Source organism: Synchiropus splendidus, chromosome 16 (assembly GCF_027744825.2).
Source record: "Synchiropus splendidus isolate RoL2022-P1 chromosome 16, RoL_Sspl_1.0, whole genome shotgun sequence".
NCBI lineage: Eukaryota > Metazoa > Chordata > Actinopteri > Syngnathiformes > Callionymidae > Synchiropus > Synchiropus splendidus.
The window spans coordinates 12,617,496-12,645,127 of record NC_071349.1 but is presented as its reverse complement, the minus strand read 5'-3'; the positions used below and the strand labels follow the sequence as shown (position 1 = coordinate 12,645,127).

Here is a 27,632-nt window from a genome sequence, read left to right as displayed (position 1 = left end):
ACCTCGTATCCGGCGTCTGATGTTCAACGATACATGTTCTGTAATGGGCTGACAACCAGTCCAGGGTGTCTCCCACTTCGCAACTCAAGCTGCTTCCTCCCTCGACCACATTAAAAATGTGTTGTTTGCGTAAAAAGTTCTAAGGCTTCGCATATTGATGATCGTGGAGTGGAGTTTGCTTCCAGACATGACAAGTTAAGTGTGTCAATCGAATCAGATGTTTCCTCTACGGCGCATTTCGGAATTCAGGTGAGGACATGTCTGAAATGAGTTTTCTCCGACAGGTGGTGGACGCCTCCCTTAAAGATAGGGTGAGGAGTTTCGTCACTTGGGAGAGACTCTGAGTAGAGCCGTATTGAGAGGTCAGTTGAGTTAGTTCGGGCATATCCTGAGGATGGCCCCCTGGACGCCTCCCATTGGAGGGGTTTCAAGCACGGCCAGCTGGGAGGAGATAGAGGGGTCCATGCAGAACCAGGTGCAGGGATTACATCTCTTCTCTGGTCTGGGAGCATCTCTGGATCCCCCAGTCGGAGGTGGTAGGTGTTGCCGAGGAGAAGGGCGTTTGGTGCGACCTTTGGAAGCTGCTGCCCCCCCAACGTGTGGGTAAGGTGGCATTGTTTCCTCACAGAATGTATGTTTCTTGGTCTATATGAATAGTACCGAAAGCAACCAAGAGCTGCACTCATGCCAAAAATGCAGTTATAAAGTGGAGCCTTTAGGAATGTTTTACCAACTCTTACTGGAACTGTCTTTATACAGCTTGGGCAGTTCAGTGAAGCGCTGCCTACGGCATCAGGAAATGCCTTGGAAAGGCAAAGGGGATTGGGTTAAACCCCTCATGCATGGAAATGCGACATAAAAGAATGACCACTGACGAATGAGAAAGTAACGGAAGGCATATTGCAATGATGTCACTTCCTTTCGAAGAATTGTCGGGACTAGCAGGAGACTGAAGGCAGCAAGTAAGTGAGAGAGTGCGCAAAGTGAGGTAGAATACCGACTGTGCTATGGGGCCCAGATGTTTGAGTTGACTGGTTATAATGACTAAGGTTTAACTGTCCATCCAGAGAAGACGTCGTGTCCACATTCACATCCCGACTCCTCGGCTACGTGGGCCGGTGTCGTATACGACGATATTCTTATGTGAGCTTCCTGCTTTAGCAGTCGAATATCAGACCTGTATTCGGTGCTAAAAGCCACCTCCTCAAAAAAAAAAACAACTTTCTTCTAAACTCGTTTACAAATATCGACTTGAGGAATGTCGGTGGAGGATGTTTCTGGAGTCATTTCAAAACCTTGTTTTTCATTCAGCGAGCGCAGGGAGACTCCATATCCGTCTTCTATATGGCTCGTGGAGGTTATAGAAGTGTTTGCGCTGATGAAATTGTCTTTTCTGGGAGCTTGAATTCAATCGCCGGGAAGACAGAGTGAAGCCATAATATTGTAACTTTCTACTGCTGCCCTTTGAAACAAACCAATCAGTCAGCTGGTACATTCGGAGTTTAACAGGAATGGCCTTAAGGAACAGACGAAGAAGTCGGAGCGTTTCATCTGCTTTTCTTTCTGAGACATTACTTCCTGCCTCACCACGCTCATCTGCGGTGGAAGCTTCTAGCACTTACATTTCAATGACTACATGTCTGCAATGTTCTTCCACTATATTCTTCCTTTTGTTGAATTCCAATGGTAAAATAATATAAAAATAAAATCATACGTAAATATATGTCAGAAAACAGTGAAGCAAGGGGCTTGTTCAGAAGTGAGGGAGGGCTGGACCACAGAAACCCTTTGTCCCAGGGAAGAAACAGCTGAGCCAAAACAAATCCCTGGTGAGGCAAAATTGTGTCTCTCAGTTTCTAGATTTGTGGTCAAAGTGAGGTGTCGGCCTCCTATTTTTGGCTGCTGCCCCCACGACCCAACCCCAGATAAGCTGCCGAAAGCAGATGGATATACAAAGAGGACAATGTTTGCTTATGAAAGAAGCTACAGGTTGAACTCATCTCAACCTCAGAAAGCAAATTGTTCTGTTGTTCAGGGCTGGACTTGCTCCATGTACGGGTTTTTTTTTTTAAATCCTGGTCGCCGACACAGCTGTGCGGCGGCGTGGAGGGAGAGTGGAGCGCACACACAAGCCGCCGTCACATTTGCTCAGATGGACTTGCGCCTGAGATAAGTGGTCTCTGAGCTTCCACAGATGGGCAGTGGGAGACTAATAAAGAGAATCTTCCCTCCACAGTCTTACGTGTTGCTCACGCTCACGAGCTTTAAATCAGGATTTATCACCACAAAGTCCTTCTAGGTCCATCTGACAGGACTAATCTGGTTCTAATTACCCTGGAAAGATCTCCACTTAGTTGCAACTCGGGATTGTTTGTCAGCTGTGGTGCAGTGGCTGTGTCTCCGGGTGGTCTTGTGTTACCATCCGCTGAGTGATCGACTCATACCGTTCCAGTCGTCCCCATTAGAACCGTCTTGAATTCTGCTGGCCTCAAACACCTCCTTCTGGAGAGAACCAATAGGCATCTTTACTTCTTCTCTCCGTGCAGGCAAAAAGTGGATATTTAACACGTGCGGAGCGGTGGGTCCGGAGGGTCCGACTCCCACTCAGTGCCTCAACTCCTACAGGAACACCAACGTCAATGTGACAGTGGACACCCGAGGGCACTTCAAAGGGATCCAGACATGGAAGGTCCCCGACACCGGCACCTACAGGTAGAGATGCTCACAACCTTCCCGTCTTTCATCGGTACTGCCCACATCTATCTACCCTTGTGTGAATGACGACTACCGCTATTGTTGCTGCTACTACTGTTTCTAACTGTACCACTACTACTGCAGCTATTATTATTTTTGCAACAGAGTGCTAATGTTACTGCTACTGCTGTTCCAAGAAATAACAGAGAATCAGCATTTTTCTATCCAGATTTTGTGTTTATGTAACGCGGTCAGAATGATAATACGTCCTCAATCTCGCCTACATCCAGAGAGCTTCTGACCAACATTCTCTCTGTCATCTGTGTGAAGCAGCTTTACTGATTCACACCTCCCTCAAGACACCAAAAATATCAAAACTCCTCCCACATCTCTGCCGCACGACTTGACCTTCAAGAGTTTCAAAACCAGCCCATCAACTTGACCTCCCACTCGATGCCATGGAATCATCCCACGGCATTGACGTCTCTCTCGGCCGTCAGTGATGCCACATCTGACAAGACGGTTGCAAGCTGCGTTTTTATTGACGCTACTATTGTTATGACTTCTTATCAGATTCCAGATTCGCTGTATTGTCGACATCCTTCATCCTCAAGTTTTACTCTGGAGCAAAACACTTTTGGCCGTCTCATAAACTCCAGAGTTTGTGGTGTTGATGCGGCCCTGTTGAGCTGGCAGTGCCAGTAAATGAGTCTGACAGACGGCCACAGAGATGAATATGAGCTCTGCATCTCCCAGAAGTCATTAGGCAAGCAGCTGAGGTAGCTACCAAACACCGGGCAGCGGCTCTCTCTCCCAACAGCCACCGGGGAGGAGGAAATATCGAAACACTCCCAAAAACCAATCAAGTTTTTTTTTTTTTTTTTTGGCTTCCCAATGCTGGCAAGAAAACTGTTGGTTTGAAAATGAGTGTCTGCTGCTGGAGTGTTTGCTTTCCTGCGTGTGTTTGCGGATGACCCTCTCTGTGTACGGTCAAAAGCTGTTTTTAATATTGCAGTCTCGTGAAGGAGTTTGCGAGCTCCGGATTCACAGAAGATGGAGAAATTAACTACCTGCTTGGTCTGACTCCAGGATCACTGCCTACGGTGCAGCGGGCGGACGCAGCGTTCTGGCGATGAGGCGCTCGCACGGCGTCCATATCACCGGAGACTTTCTGTTGAGGAAGGGAGAGCTGATTCACATCCTGGTGGGACAGAAAGGAGAGGACGCTTGTCCCAACGTGAGTGTCCGCTTCACCCATCTTCTCTTGCTTGTAGTTATCTCACATAAACAATGTCAGTTTGCAGATAAAAATGTGTTGCATTCACTGTCTAATACACTGCAGGATTTTTCCGATCCCACCCTTTTGTGTTAACATAGTGCTTGTGCCATATGTGGCCCCCGAGCCACCAGTTGAATCAATTTAAGTGTTAGACTATTTTGTTTTATCTAATAGGATAAAGGAAAGATTTTGGTTCTGTCTATAGTGTGATTCAAACACGTGCCTTTGATAAGTGTGACTGTGAAGACTGTTGGTTGTCCTGTGTGTGTAGAGTTGCAACAACTAGTCGACACTAACTGAATATTGTATAACTCACCAATGGTTGCATGAGTCAACTAGTCGCTGAGTAATCCCTCACACCGCTGTTAGCTAATGCTGCAACCCAAAAAATATTGGACCATTTCATCAAAGGACACATCAAAGGACGCATTGCTTTCACAGCACATTTTGAGCAGTTAAAATTTAACATTTAAAACATTTTACATGTCACACGCCGACAAGTTGACTCATCATTAAGGCACTCGGTGACTAGTCGACTATAAAAATAGTCATTATTTTCAGCCCTAGTTTGTGTGTGTTTTATCAATAAAGTCGCATGAATGTGTCATTTTCGGAGCGGCAACATTGAGTTCTGTTTGTGTAGTGCTTGTTGATGTGTATCATTTTACTCAGCTTTTATTCTTCTTTGCTTTGTGCTCTTCAGTTGTATCTGTGTGTTTGTGTGTCTATTGTTGCGTGTGTCATTATGTTCGTAAGGATTAATGTATTGTTCTGTTTGTTGTTTCACTGAGTCACCGCACAGGTTTGTCGATCTTTCCTTCACTCGTGTTGCTGTGGCTGCTAGCGTGTATCTGTGTTGCGTGTGTGCGTCTGTGTGTGCGTCCTCACAAACCTTGGGCGTTTAAATTAAAAGCGATTAAAGTGAACATCGATCAAAACGAACGCCGCGATGATGAACGCGTCAGCAGCAAACTTTAATCTGCTCCACAACATTTCTCTGCCACTTTGCTCCGAATCCCAGTAAACAAAGATAAGTGCTTATAAATTCCGCTGATTTGTTTTACTGTTCAGTGGCGGCAGGAGGACTTTTTACGCAGAGAAAATAAAACCGTCTTGTAATAGGATAACTTGGATGCTGTGAAATTAAAAGAACCTCTCGCACCCCTTCACCTCGCTCGGCTTCACCGCACCAGAGTCCTCCTCTAAATCGTAGCGCTTTACGGCCTCCGACGACTGATTAAATCTGCGAGCGCCGCTCGTACTGAATTCCCGACTGTCTTTATTCCGCTTACTCCAGTTTAGCCAGAGGTGGCTGAGATCATTACTGAGCTCTTCCGCCCGGGCACGCTTCCACTCACTGTGAGAGTGAAACCTTCAAACCAGCCCAGGCATTCTTACTTGATTTGGACAATGCGACATGACTCGCCGCTGAAAGCTGCAAACAAAGATAAGCAGCGCTGCATGTCTGGGACGCCTCTGAGAAGTTTCTGCCTTCATTTGGAGTCAATTCAAGACTGTTTTGATTCCAACGCCTGTCAGCTTTACTTTGTTTTTAATGTCTCTTCTCACTAAATGGCTTGTATTTGGCGACCTCTGGTGCTCTGGTCCCGAGACAGTGGCCTTGTTTTCAGACCTTCACCTTCACCTTCTTCTACCGCTTATCCGGGGTCGGGTCGCGGAGGCAGCATTCGGAGCAGGGAAGCCCAAACTTCCTGATCCGCACAAACCTCCTCCAGCTCTTCCCGGGAGATCCCAAGGCGTTCCCAGGCCAGACCGGAGACATAGTCTCTCCAGCGAGTCCTGGGTCTTCCCGGGGTCTCCTCCCAGTAGGACATGCCCGGAACACCTCCCCAGGGAGGGCATCCGGATCAGATGCCTGAGCCACCTCAGCTGGTTCCTCTGGATGTGGAGGAGCAGCGGCTCCACCCCGAGCTCCTCCCGGATGACCGAACTCCTCACCCTATCTCTAAGGGTGCGCCCAGCCACCCTGCGGAGGAAACTCATCTCAGCCGCTTGTATCCGCGATCTCATCCTTTCGGTCATGACCCAAAGCTCGTGAGCGTAGGTGAGGCTGGGAACGTAGATCGATCGGTACATCGAGAGCTTCGTCTTGTGAGTCAGCTCTCTCTTCACCACGACGGTCCGATACAGCGACCGCATCACTGCTGCCGCTGCACCAACCCGTCTATCAATCTCACGCTCCCCTTCTCCCTCACTCTCCTCTTCACGCTTACAACTACGTGTTGTGTGTCATTATAAGAGGTACCAACCTGTATTTACTTAATTCTGGTATGGAACCGTAGTTTTTCCAAGATGTTCACAGTGGCCAGCGATTTTGAACGGGAGAAATTCTCAGATAATTTTTAATCTATCTAGTCAACTATTGGGCATTTATGAAACAACTTGGGAAGCTTTGGAGTGAAAGACTACAGAGAGTGCACCAGCTTTCTATTTGTGCTTAACATTGTTTTCTTCAATGTAAATTTCTACATCAAATTCATTTCACAACTGGCAAGAATATTGAAGAATGTCTGTCCTTCTTGGGACACCAGCGAATTACATCCACATGGTTTGGGAATGGCCACATTTATCCAAATATTGGCAAGAGATTTTCTCTATTCTGTCTAATTTTACAGGTATCATAGTTCCAGCAAACCCACTGACAGCCATTTTTGGGGTCACGCTACCTCCACTCAGCCTCTCCTCCACACACAAAGATGCCATACCTCTTACCACTCTTCTTGTTCGAAGATTAATATTGTTAAGGTGGAAGTCTAATCGACCTCCTACGCACACGCAATGGCTAAAAGATGTTCCATATTTTTTTAAGCTGGAGAAAGTTAGGCTGGCTATACGTGGAGAATCTGAGACGTTCAATAACATTTTTTTGTTTTGATCAATAGAACAGAATTTATATTTGAACCAGAAGCTGTCGACAATTTGGGTGGGTTTCCATATTTTTGTACACTGGGGTCAAAGTATTTATTTATTTATTTTCTACTGTTCTGTATATTTGCACGGTCATTAATATTGCTTCTTTTTGCTTAAACAGCACGTGCCTTTGTTGTCTCAATGCTCTCATTGGTCTTAATTTTGAATGTACCATAAGCGGGTGGGAGGGATGGTTTGTTGTTTGTTTTATTTTTTCATCTCATCAGAATTTATCTCATGGTCTTGATATGATATTTTGGTATTCTGTATTCTGCAAAAAAAAAAAAACAACAACAATAAAATATGTTAATTAATAAATAAAAATTAATAATAAAAAAATGATCAGATGAATGAAGAGGAAAAAAACACAAGGGGGGTGCTGTTGTGACTTGAGCACCCGGAGGAAACAAGACTCTTCCAAAGATATGACTCGATCCCAATGTTGCGCAGGGTGCCACGGTGCTCACAGACTCTGATTTAAATACAGTTCACACCTGTTTTCTTTGACACAAACATCCATCCATCACACAGCCATCAGTTCCCAGTACCAGATAATGCGCCCAAAATAGCACACAACTGGGGCCTCATTGAATCTGCTCCTTCATGTTGTGGCTGTCATTTGAAACTCTAAACAATGATCGGCATGAAATTAAGTTCATTGTTATGTGAACTTAATGAGAGACAATGGGGTCAATAAAGCGGAATCCGCCGCAGTCTCTTGGTGTCTAGAGCTATTTTATTCCAATTGCAACATCCCCTGACAAACCGCAGACAAGACAGCGAGTGGTCCACGAGGAGCTATTTGCTGAATTTCAGCAAATCTATAGTGGATTAGAATCGATTGCGGCACCTGTAACTATGAAAGACAGTCTGTCGACTAGTTTGCCAGCGTTTTTTTCTCTCCCGCAAATAAGAGTCTTTAATAAAAAATGGCGGGGTTGTTGGCGAATGAAGTAGCGCGCTGCACCTCTGCCACAGCTGAGGCTTCTGTGAATTGATGTGTGCGGTCGCGCTGAACCGCCTGGAGTCGTTCCCACCCAGTGAGGAGGGGCGGCTTGAATCTACTCCAACCAAACTCACGCGACTACAACACACTCGCCGGGACTCTGAGCGGAGAAGACTCACGGGGAGGAGAGGCGCAGGAGGTGGGGTTTAGCTGGCTGTGATCGACAGGAGAAAGGGTGCATTCAAATCAATACGGGAGAATCCTCACGTGTCTGAATTAGCAGCAGTAAAAAACATACACAGGAGGAGGTAATACTTGTCAGAACAAGGATCGGATATCGTTTTCCTCACCAGGAGAGGTGGGGAGAGAAACACTGTTCAGCAGTGGAGACTTTTTGTTGTCGGGACAGGGGAGTGTATTTTGAGGGGTAATGAGAAGAACCTTGAACGAGTGCAGCGGCTGCTCTGAGCGCTTCTGACACACTGTGTTAAAAACTAATAAGTGTGAAGGCAGCGGTGAAAACCCCCGTCTTCTCAGCGGCAGATCGTACCTGAGGAACACCAACACACCACAGGGACGATGGATGTCCCGCCGTGTGGCGGCAGCTGTACACGCTGCTTAACGTGTCCTCAAACACAGAGAGCGTTTAACCCACTTTAGCAGATCGACTGGAGGGAATCCCAATTTTATAACTTTCATTCAAACCTGGCACTGAATAACGTGGTATAAATGTCAAGAAATATCAGTCTTTCAATATAATGTGTCATGTTCAGTCAAATGACTCTAATAAATAAATGTAAAGTGTGTTTACAAAATATAGATTTACTGAACATTTTGAAGGTTTGCACATTCATTCCACACAGTGTTGCTTCTTCTTCACGTCTGTTTTATGGTACTCAGTAGCGCTACTGCCATCTGCTGTCTGTTCAGGCTCATTACACTCGAAATCTTTACCATCGATATGTTGATAAAATTTGTATTATTTTGTGCAAAATGAAATCTATGACATACTGTGTCATCATTATCGAATGACAGTTATTTTTTATTTCTGTGATTCAACTGTATATTGTGTTTTATTTAGGAAGTATTTACAGCTTGTGCTTGTCTTTAGCCGGAGTCAGTGACGTGACTGGATTTTTTTTACAAAAATTGAAATCTATTCTCAAATTTTTAAGTCATGTACCTCGCAAACTAACAGATAAACCAAGCTGCCACGATCACAACGTTCAAAATGGTGGAGGTTGTAAACAAAACTGGTGTTGGAATTAAATCTTTGGACTGGTAAGGTCATGCAAAGATATATTTATAACTTAAATCACCATGGAAACAGGTTGGCTTTATGCTCAAGTCCGCCTTTTGTCTCCCCAGATGAGGGAGACTGATGTCAGAGAGGATGCAGATCCGCCCTCTGTTGCTGAGGAGAGCCTGTGTCATTGTTGAAGTTAAAAAATAAAAAGGCCGTATGGTGGTCCGCCTCGTGGCATATTGCAGAATATTGATGACGGCGTGGGCAGCCAAAATCATCCCGAACAATATATCAGTGCAGTTATAATCAGCTTAATAGCTAAGAGAGCAGGTCCAGAAAGTCCAGTCAGTCACGGCCGTCCATCACCTCAAACACAAGGTTGTTCCAGCTCAAATTTATTGCCGTGTATTACAACCACCGCAAACAGAAGATCGGTGGGAAAAAAAATGCAAACAAGCCGAAAAATGTTGAATTTTACTGCTTAGAATTGTAAACTGACATCAGACAATTCCTCTGATCTCATTTGCAGTCCAACACCGCTCTGAACAAGATCTGCCTGGAGCAAAGTGGCCCGGTGGTGAATAAAACCCAAGTGAAAGGAGGAGGCGGAGGGGGCGGCGGAGCTACATATGTGTTCAAGGTGAGGCCGTTTTAGTCTTGCGGACAACCACGGATGCATTCTGTGCTATCAACATGTGAAGCACAACTCTTTAGTGGGTCAGACTGGAAATATCCACTCGGAAAGATGGAGACCACATGAATAAAGCCATAGCTTTTTGTTTATTTATTTTTTACCGAGAAATATGAAGAAGAAAAACTATAAAAGGAATTCATATTATCTTTTAAGTATCTTTTTTATACACAAATGCAGTGGTACCTCGGTTCTCGGCCACAATCCGTTCGAGAAGCGATTTGTTTGAAATCTGAATCTTTCGTTCAAAATCCGAAGCAAAAAAATCTCAAAATTTTTGTTCGAATTCCGATTTGTTCGAAGTCCAAGACAAGGCACCACTGTAAAGGGTATAATCATACAAAAATGCATGAATGAATGAACAACTGAATAGTAATAAAATTCACATTAGAAATCAATAGCTCCGTTTTAAAACTGACCTTGTGAGACCCGGATAAATGCAGGGCTGAATGTGGTCTCTGCTCCGCTCCACGCTTTTGCATGCTTCATTATTAGTGAAGAGCTTTCTTTTTGAATCTGTGATTCAGTCTGAATCAATCCACTACAAATCTACCTCAAAACATGAAAAAGCTTCTGTCGAAATCCGCTGAAATTACAAGTGAATTTGCAATCCAGTGAAACATTCTCATGATGGTTTTATAAAAAATATATATTTTTTTTTTTGTTTGACTGTCGTCCAGGTCAACAAAGGGCGCTATGTCCCCATCATCATTGCTGCCGGAGGAGGCGGCCGGGGCTACAGCAGCCCAGCAGGGAACCAGCTGGAGCAGATGGACTATGACCCCAGTGAACCGGGTCGCAACGGAAAGTCCAACGCTGCAGGTAAGTGGGGCTGCTGTGTCTTTATTTCAATGTTGGTGTGGACTTTTTTTTTCAGTCAAAAAAGTTATTTTCCAGGATCAGTTATAAGCAACTTCTTGATAAATACACTCAGTTTGCGTGTATTTTTTTTCTGCTTGCTGTGAAAAATCAGATCCAGTCCGGAGTCTCAAGCACTTTGCATTCCTTCAGCACGTTGTTCCACATTTTCATTGACATTCTTGAGGACCCTGGATTCCCAGATAATAGGTGACCTTTCATGTGCCTGTCCTAAAATAATTCTAGTGATAGTAGTCACATATAAATATTACATTTGCCACTAGCTGCTGCTGGATGAAAAGGAAATGAATTGTTTCTTTAGCTCATTGGCTGATTCAAACCTCTTACTACGTGTTTACGTCACCAGGGGGCGCACTGCGTATTTTCCCAAGCGCAGCTGGAACAGTTTTTCTCCAGTAGCTTTTAGCGCACTGACCATTCGTCAAGTTAGCATTTAGCTCCATTAGCAACAGCACTGGTAGCACCATTTGCTTTGTACCTGTGTAATAATAAGATATTTTAGTATATAGTCTTCTTCTACAGCTGTTCCATAGAGGCAACAAATAAGTCAGTTAAGTATTTTAAGTCAAATAATTTATATAGCACTATCCACGTACGTCTGCTATTCATTAGCATATCTTTGAAACACTCCAATATTTGTTTAAAAGTTACCAGGTCTTATGCTGCTTATTAATATCTGCATAAAGAGGCTGTACAATTTCAGGAATTTTGACCTGCACATTGTATTATATAAGCTTGCATGTGGTGATTTCCAATGATGGTTTCTTGTGAAGTGAATTGTCTGGCTCACATTGTTTATTGTGTCAATGTATTCATGGGGAACCGTTTTCCCCCAACATATAATAGGATTGTAAATTGATTTGGTGACGCAAATCTGTTTGTTTACGCCACAAACAGTGGCCAACAAGTTATTAAGTGTGTGTTAAATGTGTTATTCAAACTAGCATTGTTTCCTTCTCTCTACATGTCAGATCCATGCACATGGAAAGATGCATTATTCATGTGCTCGGAGTCAACAAAAACTGGCCGAAAAATATAAGTTATCGATTTCCCTCATCTTCACAAGCTCCTTGCTTTTCTTTGGAGGAAACTTACTGAGTCAAAAATGAAATATTCAGCATGTCTGCAGGGTTACTTGCTGGTGAGGGGGGGGGCACTGACTGTTGTTCGTATCTCACTGTGAAAGAAGGAAATTGAATTGTTGGATGATTCAATATATGTGTAAGATGAGGTGTAATTCCATAAGATCTGAACTTGTTCCCCGGCGCTCTTGTGCTTGGGTAGTTATGAAAGTCTTTTGGCTCACGCTATAAATAGATATCTTTCAAAGGAACGCCTATCAGGGTTATGTCTCGGCGCTCAGCATGTGTTCCGCAGTCTGTGTTGCTTTGACTTGTGTTCTCACATTCGGGAGCTGTGCAGTTGAGTTTGAACCTTTAATAATCAACATTGTGGACTACCAGCTAGATGAACATCAGCGTCTCACACACACACTCAGAGCTTGAAGTTCTTTACTGTTGTTCTCTTATTTATTGAAACTGCGGTTAGCGCCAAACACTTCTGTGCTTGTCACTTCCCCAGGCTGTTTGTCCTTACATGACTCCAGACACCATCCTTGTTATACTTTCCATCCTCCTTTTCTCTGTGTATCGCTAAAAAATATCATGACCGTTTCCGTCGAAAATGTTTCGAGAATTTTGCAGCATTTCAGACCCACGGAATTTTACTGGATTTCTTGGATTTTCATCACCAAACTGAGTTGTTTGTGTGACCGAGACCAACACAACTCATTAAATTCCTTCCTGACATGAGCCTTGTCTTGACAGGTGGAGGAGGAGGATGGAATGACGATCTCCCCGTCAGTCAGGGTGGCAGGCCGCTCGTGCTGGGGGGCCACGGAGGGCAGGCTTGTCAAAAGTTCTGGCAGACCCGTGGCGGCTTCGGAGGCGGCGGGGGAGGCTGTATGTCCGGAGGCGGCGGTGGAGGCTACAGAGGTTAGTCTGACTGACGTGACGGGCTTTTTATATTACGCTGCGGTGCTAGAAGAAGAAGCAACATCACAACGGTACATAGTAACATCCTTTCAATTCACATGTACTATAGCTGTTATAGGGGACATTGTTGTTGTTTTACTTATTTTTGTCATTTTGTATATCCGTTTTTTCCTTGTATTTTTATTTAAGCTTTTTAACTGATCAGATGTTTCCGTTTTAATAGTTTTTAAAGACTCTCCAGATGATATTATTCCCCTTGTTATGGTCCCTTTGAAAGGAAATATGAGCCTCTTTAGGCAGCATTTCTTCATTTATGTGAGCGGTTGAATTATCTTCTGTCCCCGTCCAGGTGGCAACACATCTTTAAGCAATGACCCAAAACACGACGGTGACGACGGAACATCCTTTGTCGGCCCGCAGGGGGAGACCTTCCTGTTTCCGCTGAAAGGTAATCTCTTTTTGCGTTTCTTCCCAGTTTGTGTCTCCATGTCATTTTAAATTGGTGATTTAATGCGTCGTCAAAACGATCAACGTACTCAAGTCCGTGTTGCTTTCATGTTCACTCATCGGAAAGACACGTCCATGTCCTACTTTGGACGCCGACCGACAGTGATACGCACTGGCAGTGAACTTTCCAATCTCGTAACGTCTAAAAGCATCATCTCTTATTACCTCCTGGACCAACTCTGCAGAGAAAGGCGTAAAAAAAGGTGGAAAATTGGAAATGGACATGAAAGCTGGAGGCTGTTTTATACTGCGTGGAAATTTTAGTGTCCTTTTCAACACCGCTGCTATCAATTTGTCATTGAACTTATTCAGGTCCCCAGGACAGAGAAAGAAAGTCTTTTTACGATGAAATACAGCAAGCTCTATTACAGAGACCAACATTATTAACAGTCTTGTTTGGAGCTATTATAAAGCTGTTTTTTTTTTGCTCAGCCTGTCATTTGCATCCACGCTATCGTTGTCTTATCCAATACAGGCCATCTATCTATTTCGAGTTGAATAACCTGAGTGCAGTGAGCTCAAATGGACGGCGGATGGCAGTTGCGCTACAGTGTTCCTAAACACACAAACTCGGCAGAAGAAGCCATTTTGTGTTGACTGAGAAAATGTTCAAAACTTAGCCTTACATTAAAAGTTCATTTATTACACTTATTCATTTGTATATCGTGTATTATAAAGCCAATTTTTTTCAGTTTCTGCTTGTTTTAACCAGAGCTGGTCACATGACTTGTTATGCAATTAGTCACCGTGAAAATAAAGTACAGTGGTACCTCGGTTCTCGACCACAATCCGTTCCAGACGGCCGAGAAGCGCTTTGTTCGAAATCCGAATCGATTTTTCCCATTACAATGAATGGATAAAGAAATAATGCGTTCCAAGCCTTAAAATAGTCTTTTGTAGGAGTGAATGTAGAGTGTCTGCTGCAGGTGGCTGTTCCTCTATGTGTGTGGCCGCTGCATGTGGGAGGGGTTGCCGAGTGAGTGACGTCTCTCCAGAAGTGAAGAGGTGCCCGGTGCGTGTCCAGCTCTGAATGTGCGCTTCTGTGCAGTTTGGCTGTGACAAAGTCATAAACCAAGTCAGGCTCTGTCCCAGACTCGCCTCATCCCTGTCCCAGCTCCAGCCCACAACAGGACATCAAACCCTGGAGTGAGAGCGAGCACCTCCCCTGTGACACTCTACCACGGTCCAAAGGTTTTACACCTCAATATGAAGAGAAAACAGTCAGTAAATGTAGCTAACGGATACAGAGGCTGCGTTATACACAATAACAAAGCGCGTTGTAGGTCAGCTGATCGGTCCGCACGCGTTATGTTTTTTCCAGCTTTATTCTGGGCCGTTCGAGCAAAAAAATCTCGAAATTGTTGTTCGAACCCCAATTTGTTCGAAGTCTCAGACGTTCGAAAACCGAGGTACCACTGTATTTGAAAAACCAAACAAATTTAAGTGAACTGAATAAGCTCCCTCAGTCTGTGATTGGCTGAAATAAAACAAGAATTTATTGTTATTTTTCATTTCAATGTCATTTGGATTATGAGAAGAAATAAAATATTTACATTGTTTATCAGTCAGCAACTGCGCTGCTGAGCCAGTTATCCTCCTCAATGCTTAGGCATTTTACCATCATCATTAAGGCTTTCAACAGCAACGGATTTGATACTAAGGCAATTGCGTTATGAATTAAAGCGTAATTAGTCTTGCTTTTTTAGTTGAATATTTTTTCCTGCCGCTACAGGCAGCCTTGAGAGACGCGCTAACCTCCACGGTACTTTGGCGCATCCCAGCTCACTCGAAATGAAGGGCTGCAACTAAGCATTATTTTTGTCATTGACTCTTGATACTCAGACACCATACATTATGAAACAAGTATATGAAAATAATGGCACATAATCCAGGAACATGTATTAACCCTGTGAAGCATGAAGCATAAAACAAGAAAACAGCTGACAGAGAGCTTTATTTGTCCTTGAGAAGAATTTTAAATCATCAATGTTCATATATGTATCTCATATAAAATATCTGATCCACATCAGAAGGTCTCTAGCTCCCTAGTTCAGTTCTGGTTATTAGTAGGAGGCGAAGAGAGACCGAGGACACTTCACTACATATACAACTAACAACAAGTTAGCTCTGTGCTAACCGACATGCTAGCTGTTAGCTCGAGAGCGTGTGGCGTCACAGAGCAAACACGGAACACGCATTCATCATTCTACGATGGTGTTGAAGGGGTTTGCTCATCCTAGAGACATGATGTCTTCGCAAACAAAACAAAGCCATGCTTTTGAACGCTACGACCCGTTGCCGCTCTGACTCCTCTGTGACTGTGGTGGTGACTCGGAGTCTGGGGTGCGCACCGACGGTGGCCAGTTGGAGTCAGACCTCAGGAATCAATTAAAGGAACAGAAATGTACATATCTTTATGATTCCAAAGAAGGTGTTGCAGCCCCACTCGAAACACTGCGGAGATTCAAAAAAGGAATCTCGCCAGCGACCTCCTGCTGTAGACTGAACTCTGGCTGGTGAACCACCCGTCCATTAAATTGTTGTTTTCCCGTACTTGAATGAACCACAATGTGCCCTGATTCCTCCTCATGTGGTTCAAGCTTGTTGCACAGAAACTGTACATTGCCCAGGTAATGTTTATGTAATCCAATGTATCTGCATGCAGCAACATCAGACGCAGCGGGAGATTGGCGTAATATTGTTAAGCCGAGCTATGAATATAATTACACTGGTGTGTGTGTACCGGTGCTCCCCGCGCAAGGCGTCACTTTACATATTCACAGTGCAGTATTTCTGCTGGGGATTATAAATACTGAGTGACACTTTACGCCTCGGTGTTGAGATTTGTCTCCCGGCTGGATTGCGTTTGTAACCACTCTTCTGCTCTTTTGTGCGAAGCCATGGAAGGCGACGGCGAGGTGATCATCAGCCCGGTGGAGAACTGCAGCCACTGCGAGAGCGGCGAGTGTCACGAGGTGAAGGGCAGCGTCCTCTGCTACTGCGACGACGATCTCACCCTGGCGGCGGACGGCGTGTCCTGCATCAACTCCTCAGGTCAGACATCAGGTCTCCGGGAAAATCTGAAACCAGTCCAAATGTGAGCGAGAATGTGATGATAATAGACAGTGACTGACGAACGCTAGGAATTAATTTACAAAGTTTAATTAACCCCGGGAGGCTCACGGCTTTATTGGATCTTTAAAAGAGGCGATGTTATATAATAGAATCTTAATCATTTGTAATAATTGCTGATCCATAGAATAAGCTATATTTAATACACTCTTCTATGAGCTGCAGTGTCACTTTTGAAATTGTCATTAAGCGAAGTGCTGGCTGAGCATTTGGAGTGGAGTTCAGCTTAGACTTTGAAATGTGTCATGTAGTTCTGTCATGAGAGAAAAAACAATAAGCTTTTATGTCTTGTGGGTTTAGTTTTATGAATATTTCCTTCATTTTACCAACATTATTTACAACTACCATAATTTCCGTCGCTTACTATTTTCTCTCAGTTTGAACCCTGCATGTAATGCAAAGTTGCACCTAATATATGGATTTTTAGAGGATGAAGAGCATCATGTTACCAAAATATTGAGCCACTGATGGAATCACAGGCGTTTTATGGACCTAAAAGCACTCAAAATGGGCTGTTTTCGCCTGCGCAGCCCACAGAGACTGGAGGACCAGAGACGAGAAGCAGCAGCTGAGGCCGGCTGTGGTGTCGGGACTTTAGAAACGCGGGCGAAAACAGCGCATTTTGAGCACTTTAATGTCAATAAAAGATGTGAGGAGTTCCTGATTGAAGTACAGAACATTGCCCAGATTGTTTCATGAGTCAGCCTCAATGTTGGACCCCATTTTAAAAACTGGTTCATGAGTGATCCTCATACACGTTGACTGACTTTTCTACGCCTCAGACAGCACCACTGCACCCGCGGCTTATCGACAAGATCTATTTTCATTCTTGAATTTCATGGTTGTAGCTGGTATTATGAAGAAAAAGGTCCATCCATCTGACTTCTTCAGAATTCCCAACAGAAACCTATAATCTCACACCAGCTGTGTTGGAAGATAATCTCAGTAACTCAGTAAATGTTTTTTGATGAGTTGTAACTTGCTCCTTCACAAACTACTTCCCTTCTGAACAGGATCTTATCCAGGTTGAAGGTGACATTAGAGCCAAGTAAATGAACACAATAATTGTGTAATACAAATATACTTTTTTCACATGGGTATATTCATTTCGTAATAACACTTTGTGAATATTTAGACTACTATGACAACGACCTCAGTTCTCCAACGTTACCTAAAGCAGACGTGTTACTATGACAACATACTTCACTGAATGCTACTATTCACTACAAAAATATGAGCTACTATATATTTGTAGTACTTCATCATACTCACCCTCGATGGTGAGGCTTCAGGATAGAGTCATTCTTGGTTTATTATTCTCTGATGGTACTGTGTAAAACTACCTGTTAGTAAGTATTAAGCGTCCGCCTCAACTCTAGGTGCTTGTTTCCCTGTTGAACAGCAACAATAGGATGCAAATTGTCTCTTCAAACTTGATTTATAACCCCCAGTGAAGAATGAATATATGAATGTGAAATGAATTAACATGGGAATCTGTGTCTTTATCATTTGGAGAAACATAAAATGGCCATTAGCATATCAATAATATCTTAATGACCATGTCTCTCCTTGGCCTTTGATTTGCAAATCTTCCTCAGTGGAAGGACAAGCGGCAGATAACTCTACCATGTGGTGTCATAAAGGTCACACTCTCAATATGTTCTGTCGCGCTGCTCAGATTTGTTTCCGCACTCAGACAAGTGCGGTGAGCAGGCATTGACATGCAGGCTCCGTCACAGCTCCTAAGCTCTCTTGTAGCATCGCTTTCACATCATTAATTACGTTGGGATCCAGGGCGGCGATGGGAATCTTAATACTCCTCCGGGGAAGATAACAACTGTTGTTTCTCCTTGTCTCTCAGGGGTGCCCACGCTGCCCCCACAGCCGTCTCTCTCACACTTGGCGCTGGGTCTGTCTGTCGGCACCTCGGCGCTCATCGCCGCTCTGCTGCTGGCCGTGTCTGGAGTCATGATAAGTGAGTGATTTAATCATCTGACAACACGCCGGAGCGGAAAACAGCCGTCCACCTTCACCTACTTTCATCTTGCTCGTGTTCCACCTCCTGCTTATGTCCTCCCTCATCCATGACTCCTCATTAGTTGTCTCCAACATTCGTGGTCCCTGACTTTGTCTCCAACATTCTCCTCATGAGCCACTGTAATACTCACTTCTCATCTCACTCCTAATGACAAACTCGGTATCTTCACCTGCTCCACCCTGCCCGCACTCTCTTCTTCACCTTCTTTTAACCGTGTGGCCATCTAATCTAAGGGTGCTTTCACACTGCTGGTTCTCTCGCGTGACAAAGCTGTTTCGGCTCAGAAGTACGAGATGTGAACACAAGCGAGTCGGGTTTTGGCCCCGGGCTTGATCCCGGGTGGAGACATGCACTTTGTCTCAGGAAACTCTAGACTATTCATCGATCATTTCTGACATTGCGACCTAAACTTCAATGATTAAAATCTTCTCGATCATCAGTAATCTCTCTCACGGGGTTCAACGTGTTGTGAGAGCAGCTTCAGTCAAGTTGCTCCGCTATTTCCTTGTAAAATAAACATGACAACAATCTTTCATGTTTAGTTTTGGCTGTGAAACGCCACATTCTGTTAAAGCCAGGGTGGAGGTCCGTCATCGGTTCATATCAGAGGCGAGGACGACTCGTAGTACTAAGAATAGACAGAGAAATAAGGAGGTCAAGCCAATGGTGGTAAACAGGTTGTCGCGCGGCGGATGACAACTTCCTTGAGACATGCTTCGTCATGGGTCACAAACCAGCTATTTTGCAGGGAGCGCCACCAGCTGAGGAGGAAAAAAGGGACATCACCTGAGGCGCAGAGGTGCGAGGCTGCAAAGCAATGGGCGAATCGAACTCATGCCACCTGAGACAGAACCCGCAGTGTGAAAAGCCCCTAATACTCCTCATAGTTGGAAGTGTTCCAGTTCTTTGCTCCTACCTCCCCTGTGTGTTCTCACTTTCATTTGTCTTCTCTTCACCTCTCCCTACCCCCAATAGCATAACATAAAGCTGAGCCCAAAACTTTTGATGTGGCCTGTCAAGCCATTTTCATCTCACAAAATAAAAGTGGTTTAAATTCAGAAATACATTTAAATGATACCAGACCCTTGTTTCACCAAAAGAAGTCCAAACAAAACCCTATTGAAATCTTTGCCACCTGACTTCATACACAGCCAGAACCAGGACTTCAACACCAGGTTGCGCAGGATAAGCTGCGGCGAGTTGCGGATTAATAATACGTCATGCCACGACGGAGACGTGTCATTACAGGTTCGTCAGTCTGACTCCTCACTGCAGAGTCGGCGAAGCCTTTCATATGTGAAATCATCCTCAAGTTAATAACATGATTGCAGATGCTCGGAAAGTCTCCTTGTCGGCAGCTCAATTATTGTAATCTCTGCTGCAGCTGCGTTTAATTTGGACAAAAGAGTCGAAAAAGTTTTAATTAGGGAGGATGAGACACAATTTATTAGCCAGGCTAATGAGATGAGTGTTTGAAAACAGCTTGAGTCGCGATGAAAGAAGGCGCGGCCCTTCCGCACTGAGTGACAGTTGCGAGCGAGGGAGCTCCGCAGCACAGACGTGGCCTGATTTAGCAGAGTGTGCCGCAGCCAGATCACATTAGAGAGGCTCTCGTAAGGACAGCGCTCGGACACACACGTAAACACAGAGGCGGCGGCAACGTCCAGCCAAGAGCTGCCCGCAGCTTTTACTCTCACATGCACACATCATCGCGTCCACACGCTACAGAGACATATGAGCATGAGCAGATGAGGTTGTTGGTGAATGGGTGCGAGGGCTCACCCCAGAGCGGTGGATCCAAGCTGCTAATGATGGATGGCCAGTTAGATGGTACTGGAAGGACTTTGTAGACTTGGTAAATAAATGACTTTGCCACATGAGAGATCAAGAGAGAGTTCAACTCAAGTCATTGCTTAACTGTTTCTGAGTTGTTTAACTGTGCATCCACATTGTATCGTAGCATGTATTGTAATGTTTTAAGATATATATATATATATATATATATATATATATATATATATATATATATATATATATAAATATATATATATATATATATATATATATATATATATATAGTGGTACCTTGGTTTTCGAACGTCCCAGACTTTGAGAGGAGGTCAAACAAAAATTTTGAGATTTTTTTGGTTCGGAAATCCAGAACTCGAATGCCCCCAAAAAAAGCCGTGCGCGGACCGGTCAGCTGACACAGGACGCGCTTTGTTATTGTGTACAACGCAGCCTCTGTATGCAGACGTGTCCCGTTAGCTACATTTACTGACTGTTTTTTCTTCATATTGAGGTGTAAAACCTTTCCTGTCTCCGCACTGGACCGTGGTAGAGTGTCACAGGGGAGGTGCTCGCTCTCACTCCAGGGTTTGATGTCCTGTTGTGGGCTGGAGCTGGGACAGGGATGAGGCGAGTCTGGGACAGAGCTAAGTGACTTGGTTTATGACTTTGTCACAGCCAAACTGCACAGAAGCGCACATTCAGAGCTGGACACGCACCGGGCACCTCTTCACTTCTGGAGAGACGTCACTCACTCGGCAACCCCTCCCACATGCAGCGGCCACACACATAGAGGAACAGCCACCTGCAGCAGACACTCTACATTCACTCCTACAAAAGACTATTTTAAGGCTTGGAACGCATTAGTTCTTTTTCCATTCATTGTAATGGGAAAAATCCATTCAGATTTCGAACAATTTGCTTCTCGAACGGCCGTCTGGAACGGATTGTGGTCGAGAACCGAGGTTCCACTGTATATATATATATATATGTATGATATTTTATATTCAATAAGAGGAATGTTCGGGAAGTGATTTAATGTGTGGTTGTGTGTATGTCCTGTTGTAGTTTTTCACCAAAAATTTGTGTCCACGGCTACCTGGCGTGAGAAATAAAGACATCTGTGGAATAACGGTCGACACCTCAAGACAATCTGAACCAGAACAAAACTTTGGGAACAGTTAAACACATAGAAAGCTTCAATATAGTGTTGTCCTATGAACACAATACCAGTGCCATTAACTAGTTGAATTCTTCTCCTAAAAAGTAGTCGCAACTGTGTCATGGTTATCGTGAAAAAAAAAAAAAAAATTTATGAGTGAAAGAGCAGTTGAGCTCATCTCTTCGTCTTCGAAAGAGTTGCTGAGATGGTGTTTTAATTTCCCAGTCAGAGGCTTGAAACCCACTCTGGGACTTGAAATGTCAAGTCTTTAACAGCCAACAGCAGCTGGGTCTGTTTTCTAACATGTAAAAATGAGCTTCGTTTTCAAAGGCCTTTCATTCGATGACAGAGTTACGCCAGGCCCGACCTCCGCTGTGTCATCACTAAATCAGCCCTGGGGAAGGGAACATTATTAGCTTTGGTAATCCAGTGTTTTCCTGCTGTGCACTGTGTGTACACGGAATGTTCTGGACCAGCACTTCAGATGAAGCCGCCGCATGATAAAATCTTTGGTTTGATTTGACAGAAAAAACTCAATAATCCCGCAAGACCTCTGGTCCACATCAAAGTTCAAGAGGCAATTCTTATCCATTTGGAAGCTCGGTTATAAGGCAAATATGTCACACACATTGCTGTCTTGCCAAATGCGGCATTTGTGACTCATTTCTAAAATGGATGATGCGGGACACTTTGATGCGGGGACAGATCCAATCGATTTTTGGGACGTGTCAGCAAGCGAAACTCGCAAAGATGATGTTGTGGGGTCCAATCATTTCATCTTCTTCATGTTCAGCAGTTCATAAGCTGAGCTATTGTCAACAAGACTAGCATGAACTGGTAGGAAAATAGAATGAATATGAACATGTTGAAGTCACTAGTACTCCCATCATTTGTATGATCAGAAGAACTGGAGTATGCCGCGCCTCCGGTCCCTTCTGGCAATCCAAACACAAGCATGAGAGCGAATTTATTTACCCCCCTCTCCTCTTCATTCTCGTCCCACAAGTGTACCGACGGAAACACACGGAGCTGCAGTCCATTCAGCTGGAGCTGCAGAGTCCAGACTGCAAGCTCAGCAAGCTGCGGGCCTCCACCATCATGACCGACTACAATCCCAATTACTGTTTCGCCGGCAAGACGGCCTCGGTCAACGATCTGAAGGAAGTGCCGAGACGCAACATCTCCCTCACCAGGTCACAAACGCACGACGCCTGCTGCTGCACTTTTTCATAACTTCCTGGGCTGTAATTGACTGATCAGTATTTCTGTATTTCTGGGGAGTTAAAAGGTGCTCCTGTGTCTGCAGGGGTCTGGGTCACGGGGCCTTTGGGGAGGTCTATGAAGGTGTAGCAGTGGGGATACCTGGAGAACCCAGTCCTCTGCAGGTGGCAGTCAAGGTGAGCCTTCACTTTTAGAAGAAAAACATGACTTATTCCTGTGGAGAAATGGTTCTAATGCATTTAAACATATGTATCACACAACATCAGTGGTGAGACAAACAACATTTGAGTCGCCAAGAATATCATTCACCCACACCAGCACGAATAAAAATAAAAAGTGGATAGGTACTTTGCTCACTAGATTAATAGAAGCTTAAAATAACAATAACAATAGCTAGCTGTAAAATTAGCTTCCACGGCATTGTTAGCTTTTTTGCTAACTGCAGGACTCAAAAGGCCACATGATTTCGCAATGCATTTTTTCACTTTTCATGGACACTAATGCTTGTTTACCTTGGTTGCTGCATGAAATGGAAGCGGTGAAGGTTATTTGGTTTGAAAAGTAGCTAGCAAATCTTTAGCTGCTAGATTTTGTGAGCTAGGAAGCTAAGCAGCTGCCTGGAAGATACTTGCTAACACCATGAAGTGGGTTAGCATAAACCATAATACCAGAGATGTAATTTTTTTTATTTATATTATATTTATATTTATTATAAAATAGGTGTGGGTATGGCCAGATGGTTTTGAGTGGCAGGCTGGGCCAAGAATTGAAAAACAATTTCAAAACATAAATGAATATTTAGCAAATTCAAGTCAAGCTCCGACTTCCAAAACTTTTGTGAAAGAACTACTAATTATTTTCTGATATTAAAGTCTGTTAGATGCTAAAGTGAACAGTGAGAAATCGAGCTGCAGAGCGCCGGCGGCGATATTTCCTAATTTAATATCTCAAATTAAAAAAGCAGTGAACTACGCCTGTAGCCTGTATGTTTGTTGCGCACTCTGAAACAGTAGACTGGAGTAAAGACACGCTATAATGAAGGGTTGCATCACGATGCAGACGCACGTAGAACACCAAGGCGTTTTTTTTGTTTTGTTTTTCCTGAAGCTGAAGTCCGCATCAAAACGACAATTTGTTTCTCCCTGGACAGACTCTTCCTGAGGTTTGCTCCGAACAAGACGAATTGGATTTCCTCATGGAGGCTCTGATCATCAGGTAGCTTCAGTAGCTCACAGCGTTCCAGTTCACCCTCGCTCACGACTGTCGCGCTGACCTCTCCGCAGCAAGTTCAGCCACCAGAACATCGTCCGCTGCATCGGCGTGAGTCTACACGCCATGCCCCGCTTCATCCTTCTGGAGCTGATGACAGGTGGAGACCTCAAGAGTTTTCTCCGAGAGATGAGACCACGGCTGGTGAGGCGGCTTTTATCTCGCGCTGGCTAAACTCACTGAGTCATTTCAGGTGTTTATTGCTGTGAAATTACCCTCCTGTTTTATCAGAACATGAAGAGAGAGTAGCTTTTATATCTTTTGCTACTGCAGCCGGTGTTTATGAGCAAATGCAAACTCAGGTGGCGACGGTGGGTGGCTTTAATCCCAGAGGAGGTCCTCACCTGTACGTGTTAGCCACTGTCAAGGTGGTCGGAGTCGCATTCCCACACTTTGAGTCACATGTTCGGATAAAGGCATCAGCAGAATGTGGTGCACGAGAGGCAGCAGCATGAGAACAGCAAATATAAAGTGAAAAGCCGTTTCACATGACTACATTCCTTTTCTCAGAAGTCTAAATCGATAATGAGCATCTCCAGCTGAGCTGATGCAATCGTTTCACCAAGCTGCTGATGTCATGGTTATCGGCTTCATGTCCGTCTCATGTGCTGGTGGGAAAACTAACCATCAGTGGTCCAGAGGCACCCAGGAAGCCGTGATGTCATCACTTCTGATGTCTTATAGCACCACGGATGGGATTATTTGACTGGCGACATGAAGTGTGAGCCAACAAAGCGAAGCAGAACAGGAGCGATCCATGTTAACTCCCTCGTTCTCAGACCAACATGGCCAATTCTGTAAACTGTTCTGGTGGGACAGGAACAAATGAAGCAAGCTTCTGAGAGGAAAACCTGCAGTCGCAGCTTTTGTGAAAAGATTATATGTGGAATTCTTTCTCTAGTTCCATTGAAGTCTATTTTTTATTTTTAACAAAAGTTTAGAAAACAGTACTGTGTTTCTAAAATTAAGATTGAATGTTTTTTTTGTTTTTGTTTTTTTAACAGTGCTGTTATTTTGTAAATGAAGAGAATTCATGCATTCACTCTACTCCCTTTGACATCAGGGATCAGGGTGATAAATCAGAATCACATCTCTGAGCTGACCAAAGATCGCTCTCATCAGATGCTCGATCGGTTTCTCGTATTTAAAGATGGAGCCAAAGTCTCTCTGATTCTCCCCTCTTGCTCTCTTCTGGGGTCACAAGAGTCAGGTTCCTATTTGCCTTAGCCCATCTGGTGCCTCCAATATCAGTGGCGTCTCAACCACCTTCATATACGTTTTTTGTTCTGGTGGCCAAAGATTCAAGTGAACTGATGTGAAACAGCTTTATACAGGTGAAAACTGAATATTTAAAATTGCAAAGTGGCCCTCAATGACAGCATACAAAGGTGTTACAGCATGACAAAAAATCGGAGCTGCAACAAGATCATAGTTTGTCTGGAGGAAATTTAAACCAGAATATATTAAACCTTCAAAGAAGTGCAATGAAGGCTTCAATAAAGCCTCCATTGTTCTTGAGCCTCAGCAATGTTTCTACACATGTTTCTGTTCGGACTACTGTGTTGAAGCCTGCATGATCAAGAGTCGCGCTTTGTTGTCTGATCCTCCTGCATTACTCCGTTTGATCAGGAGCACCCGTCCAGCCTGAGCATGGTCGACCTTCTCAACGTGGCCAGAGATATTGCCAAGGGCTGCCAGTATCTGGAGGAAAATCAATTCATACACAGGTAGGAACGCTCACTTTGTATTCATACGCCGAAAACTGAATACAAGAGGATTGTTTGGGATGCATTGTGTTTCCTGTCCCTATACCGCCGCCGCTATCTGAGCGAATCAGGGAGAGGGGAATGGGGAAATAAACAAGCGCGGCCACAGCCTGAATGCAAATGTAAGAAAATCATGTGCACGGTTTCGACTGAGACTTACAAGTACAGCTGCACCAGCATATGGACTCTGCATGCTTTTTAACTTGTAGCGGAGGCGCGATGACGGCTCCAGATGCCGCGTGCATACAGGTTGGAAAACCCAGGGAGTCCTGACTTAAACTCTCGAGTCCTTGGGACGGTGAGCCAGAACTCAACTTTCCCCTTCACGTCCCGCCTTGGCCGATGACAGACGAGGCTTAACAGCCCCACCCGGCCCAACAAGGCTCGGTAAAGCCCCATCAATCCGGCTAACGGCCGATTCTCCTCCAGTGGCTCGTGATCTTTTCTCTGTGGCCCCCATTACTGCCTCAAAACCTGTATTGAAATCCCCCCTAACGTCGTCCTTGAGGCTAATTTCATATTTTATGAAGGTGTATTTTCTGGAGGTTGAACTGATAGGAAGGTGAACGAGGTCGGAGAACGAAAAAAGGATCCAAGAATACCTAAATATTTTTCAGGGAAAATTCACTCGCAAGTCTGTGTTCAATGAATCCGTAGGACTGATCAACTGCACAGCTAAAAAAATACAGAGTATATAGTCAAATAGTCTCTAAGTCAAGTCTACATTTCTAGTTAAAGAATCACCTCAGAAGTTTAGAACCTACCAGACGCCAGAAGGACTAGAACGCCAACGTGGTGTCGCCTGCAGAGGAAAAAAAATAGAGGGTCGTGTCTGGCCAAAGCAGTCGTACAGAGTACAGAATAAAAACATAAATACAAAATATGTTGCAGAAAGAAGACGTGTTGGAAAAATAAAACTTAGTTCTCAATGATTTTTCCTGATGATTTTTTTTTTAATTCAGCTCTTACCCTCGGCAGTCTGTCAGTGATGTCAAGTCAAGCCCTTTTTGCTTGATGCAGAGAGCCCTTTTACGCCTGCGAACCAGAGTTTGGATGACCTCGATGCTAACAGTTCCACTCCGCCAGACTTCATTTGCGACCACATGTGAAAAAGTTGCCGGTCCAGTCCGACCTCTGTCTAAGTGCTGCAGTGAAGTGACGACAGGAGCATCTCCAACGTGGCCGTAATTGCAGCCGCCTCTCACCACGCCGGATGTTGAAGTGCACTCCGTCTGTCCCTGAAGGCCGTCTGCCAAGCTTTCCGCTGCATTTCCGGACTCTTCTGAAAACTGCAACGCGTCATTCACATCCGCTCACATTCGGAGGTTTTCAACTTGGGAGTCAGTTTCACAACCTCAGGAGAGCCAATCGTCTGATCAGTGTTCATAAAGATCCGACGCGCACCTGCTGTCACAACACTGCGATGCCACCGACTCCACAAGAGCATGTTCTGACAGCAGCCGGCTCCATCATTCTCACCGTCCAATCCCGACCGTCTGCTTGGAGTGTGGCTGAGGACAAAGACTATTTACTGCCGATTCTGTTGCTCGATGAATAATTCACAGTGAACTCCTCTGGCAGGACGAGGCCGGGCACTCGTGTGCGCCGTCGTCTTATCCTAAAAAGCTCTCATTTTTAATCCGTGTGAACGATTACTCTCATCCTCATTGTGTCACCTCGCATCCCAGTGTTTCCAAAGTTGGCTGGGACAAACGCGTAAATATTGTGTCGCTGTCTGCAAGTGTGTGGATCACCGCGGCGGCTCGAACGCCTCCAACATGGTAGCAGAGCCTTTCCAAAACACACACAGTCAGATCTGCTGAAGCTCAACACAGACTATGGGAATATGTTTATTATTTGGTGTGTGTGGAGCCAGCTGAGGGGCAGCCGGTTTTATTCTTCCATATTTCATCTGTTTCTTGGGATGGCGAAGCTTCATGAAGCCTCATTTCAGAAACCATATCTTCAGCTTTTAACAGTTCTTTGAATGAAACCTCACATCATTTACAAACTGAGGGCGCCACCTGCTGAGATCTGAAAGCAAGGCTTCATGAAGCTTCATCAGCCCTTCGCTACTTCTTTCTCCTGA

The 27,632-nt window shown here is 44.5% G+C and overlaps 2 protein-coding genes across 3 annotated transcripts in view; one reads left to right on the top strand and one right to left on the bottom strand.

The window, feature by feature from the left end:
* The window catches only part of alk (ALK receptor tyrosine kinase), a 320,052-nt gene that overhangs the window by 283,748 nt on the left and 8,672 nt on the right, over positions 1-27,632 (top strand). The window contains exons 12-24 of the mRNA XM_053846084.1: positions 2,547-2,712; positions 3,784-3,931; positions 9,626-9,736; positions 10,468-10,609; positions 12,493-12,660; positions 13,010-13,108; positions 16,066-16,221; positions 18,161-18,274; positions 22,294-22,480; positions 22,594-22,684; positions 23,659-23,723; positions 23,792-23,921; positions 25,407-25,504. Of these exons, the coding sequence (XP_053702059.1) occupies positions 2,547-2,712; positions 3,784-3,931; positions 9,626-9,736; positions 10,468-10,609; positions 12,493-12,660; positions 13,010-13,108; positions 16,066-16,221; positions 18,161-18,274; positions 22,294-22,480; positions 22,594-22,684; positions 23,659-23,723; positions 23,792-23,921; positions 25,407-25,504 (1,675 nt within the window). The remainder of the gene's footprint in view (positions 1-2,546; positions 2,713-3,783; positions 3,932-9,625; positions 9,737-10,467; positions 10,610-12,492; positions 12,661-13,009; positions 13,109-16,065; positions 16,222-18,160; positions 18,275-22,293; positions 22,481-22,593; positions 22,685-23,658; positions 23,724-23,791; positions 23,922-25,406; positions 25,505-27,632) is intronic.
* Positions 15,088-27,632, bottom strand: part of LOC128747864 (CAP-Gly domain-containing linker protein 4-like) — a 58,658-nt gene continuing 46,113 nt past the window's right edge. The window contains exon 15 of one of the 2 annotated variants that reach the window (XM_053846087.1): positions 15,088-16,247. In XM_053846087.1, coding sequence (XP_053702062.1) covers positions 16,223-16,247 — 25 coding nt within the window. In that variant the 3' untranslated portion in view covers positions 15,088-16,222. Of the gene's footprint in view, positions 16,248-20,983; positions 26,346-27,632 lie in introns of those variants that run through there. The other variant, XM_053846086.1, reaches the window with a different exon arrangement.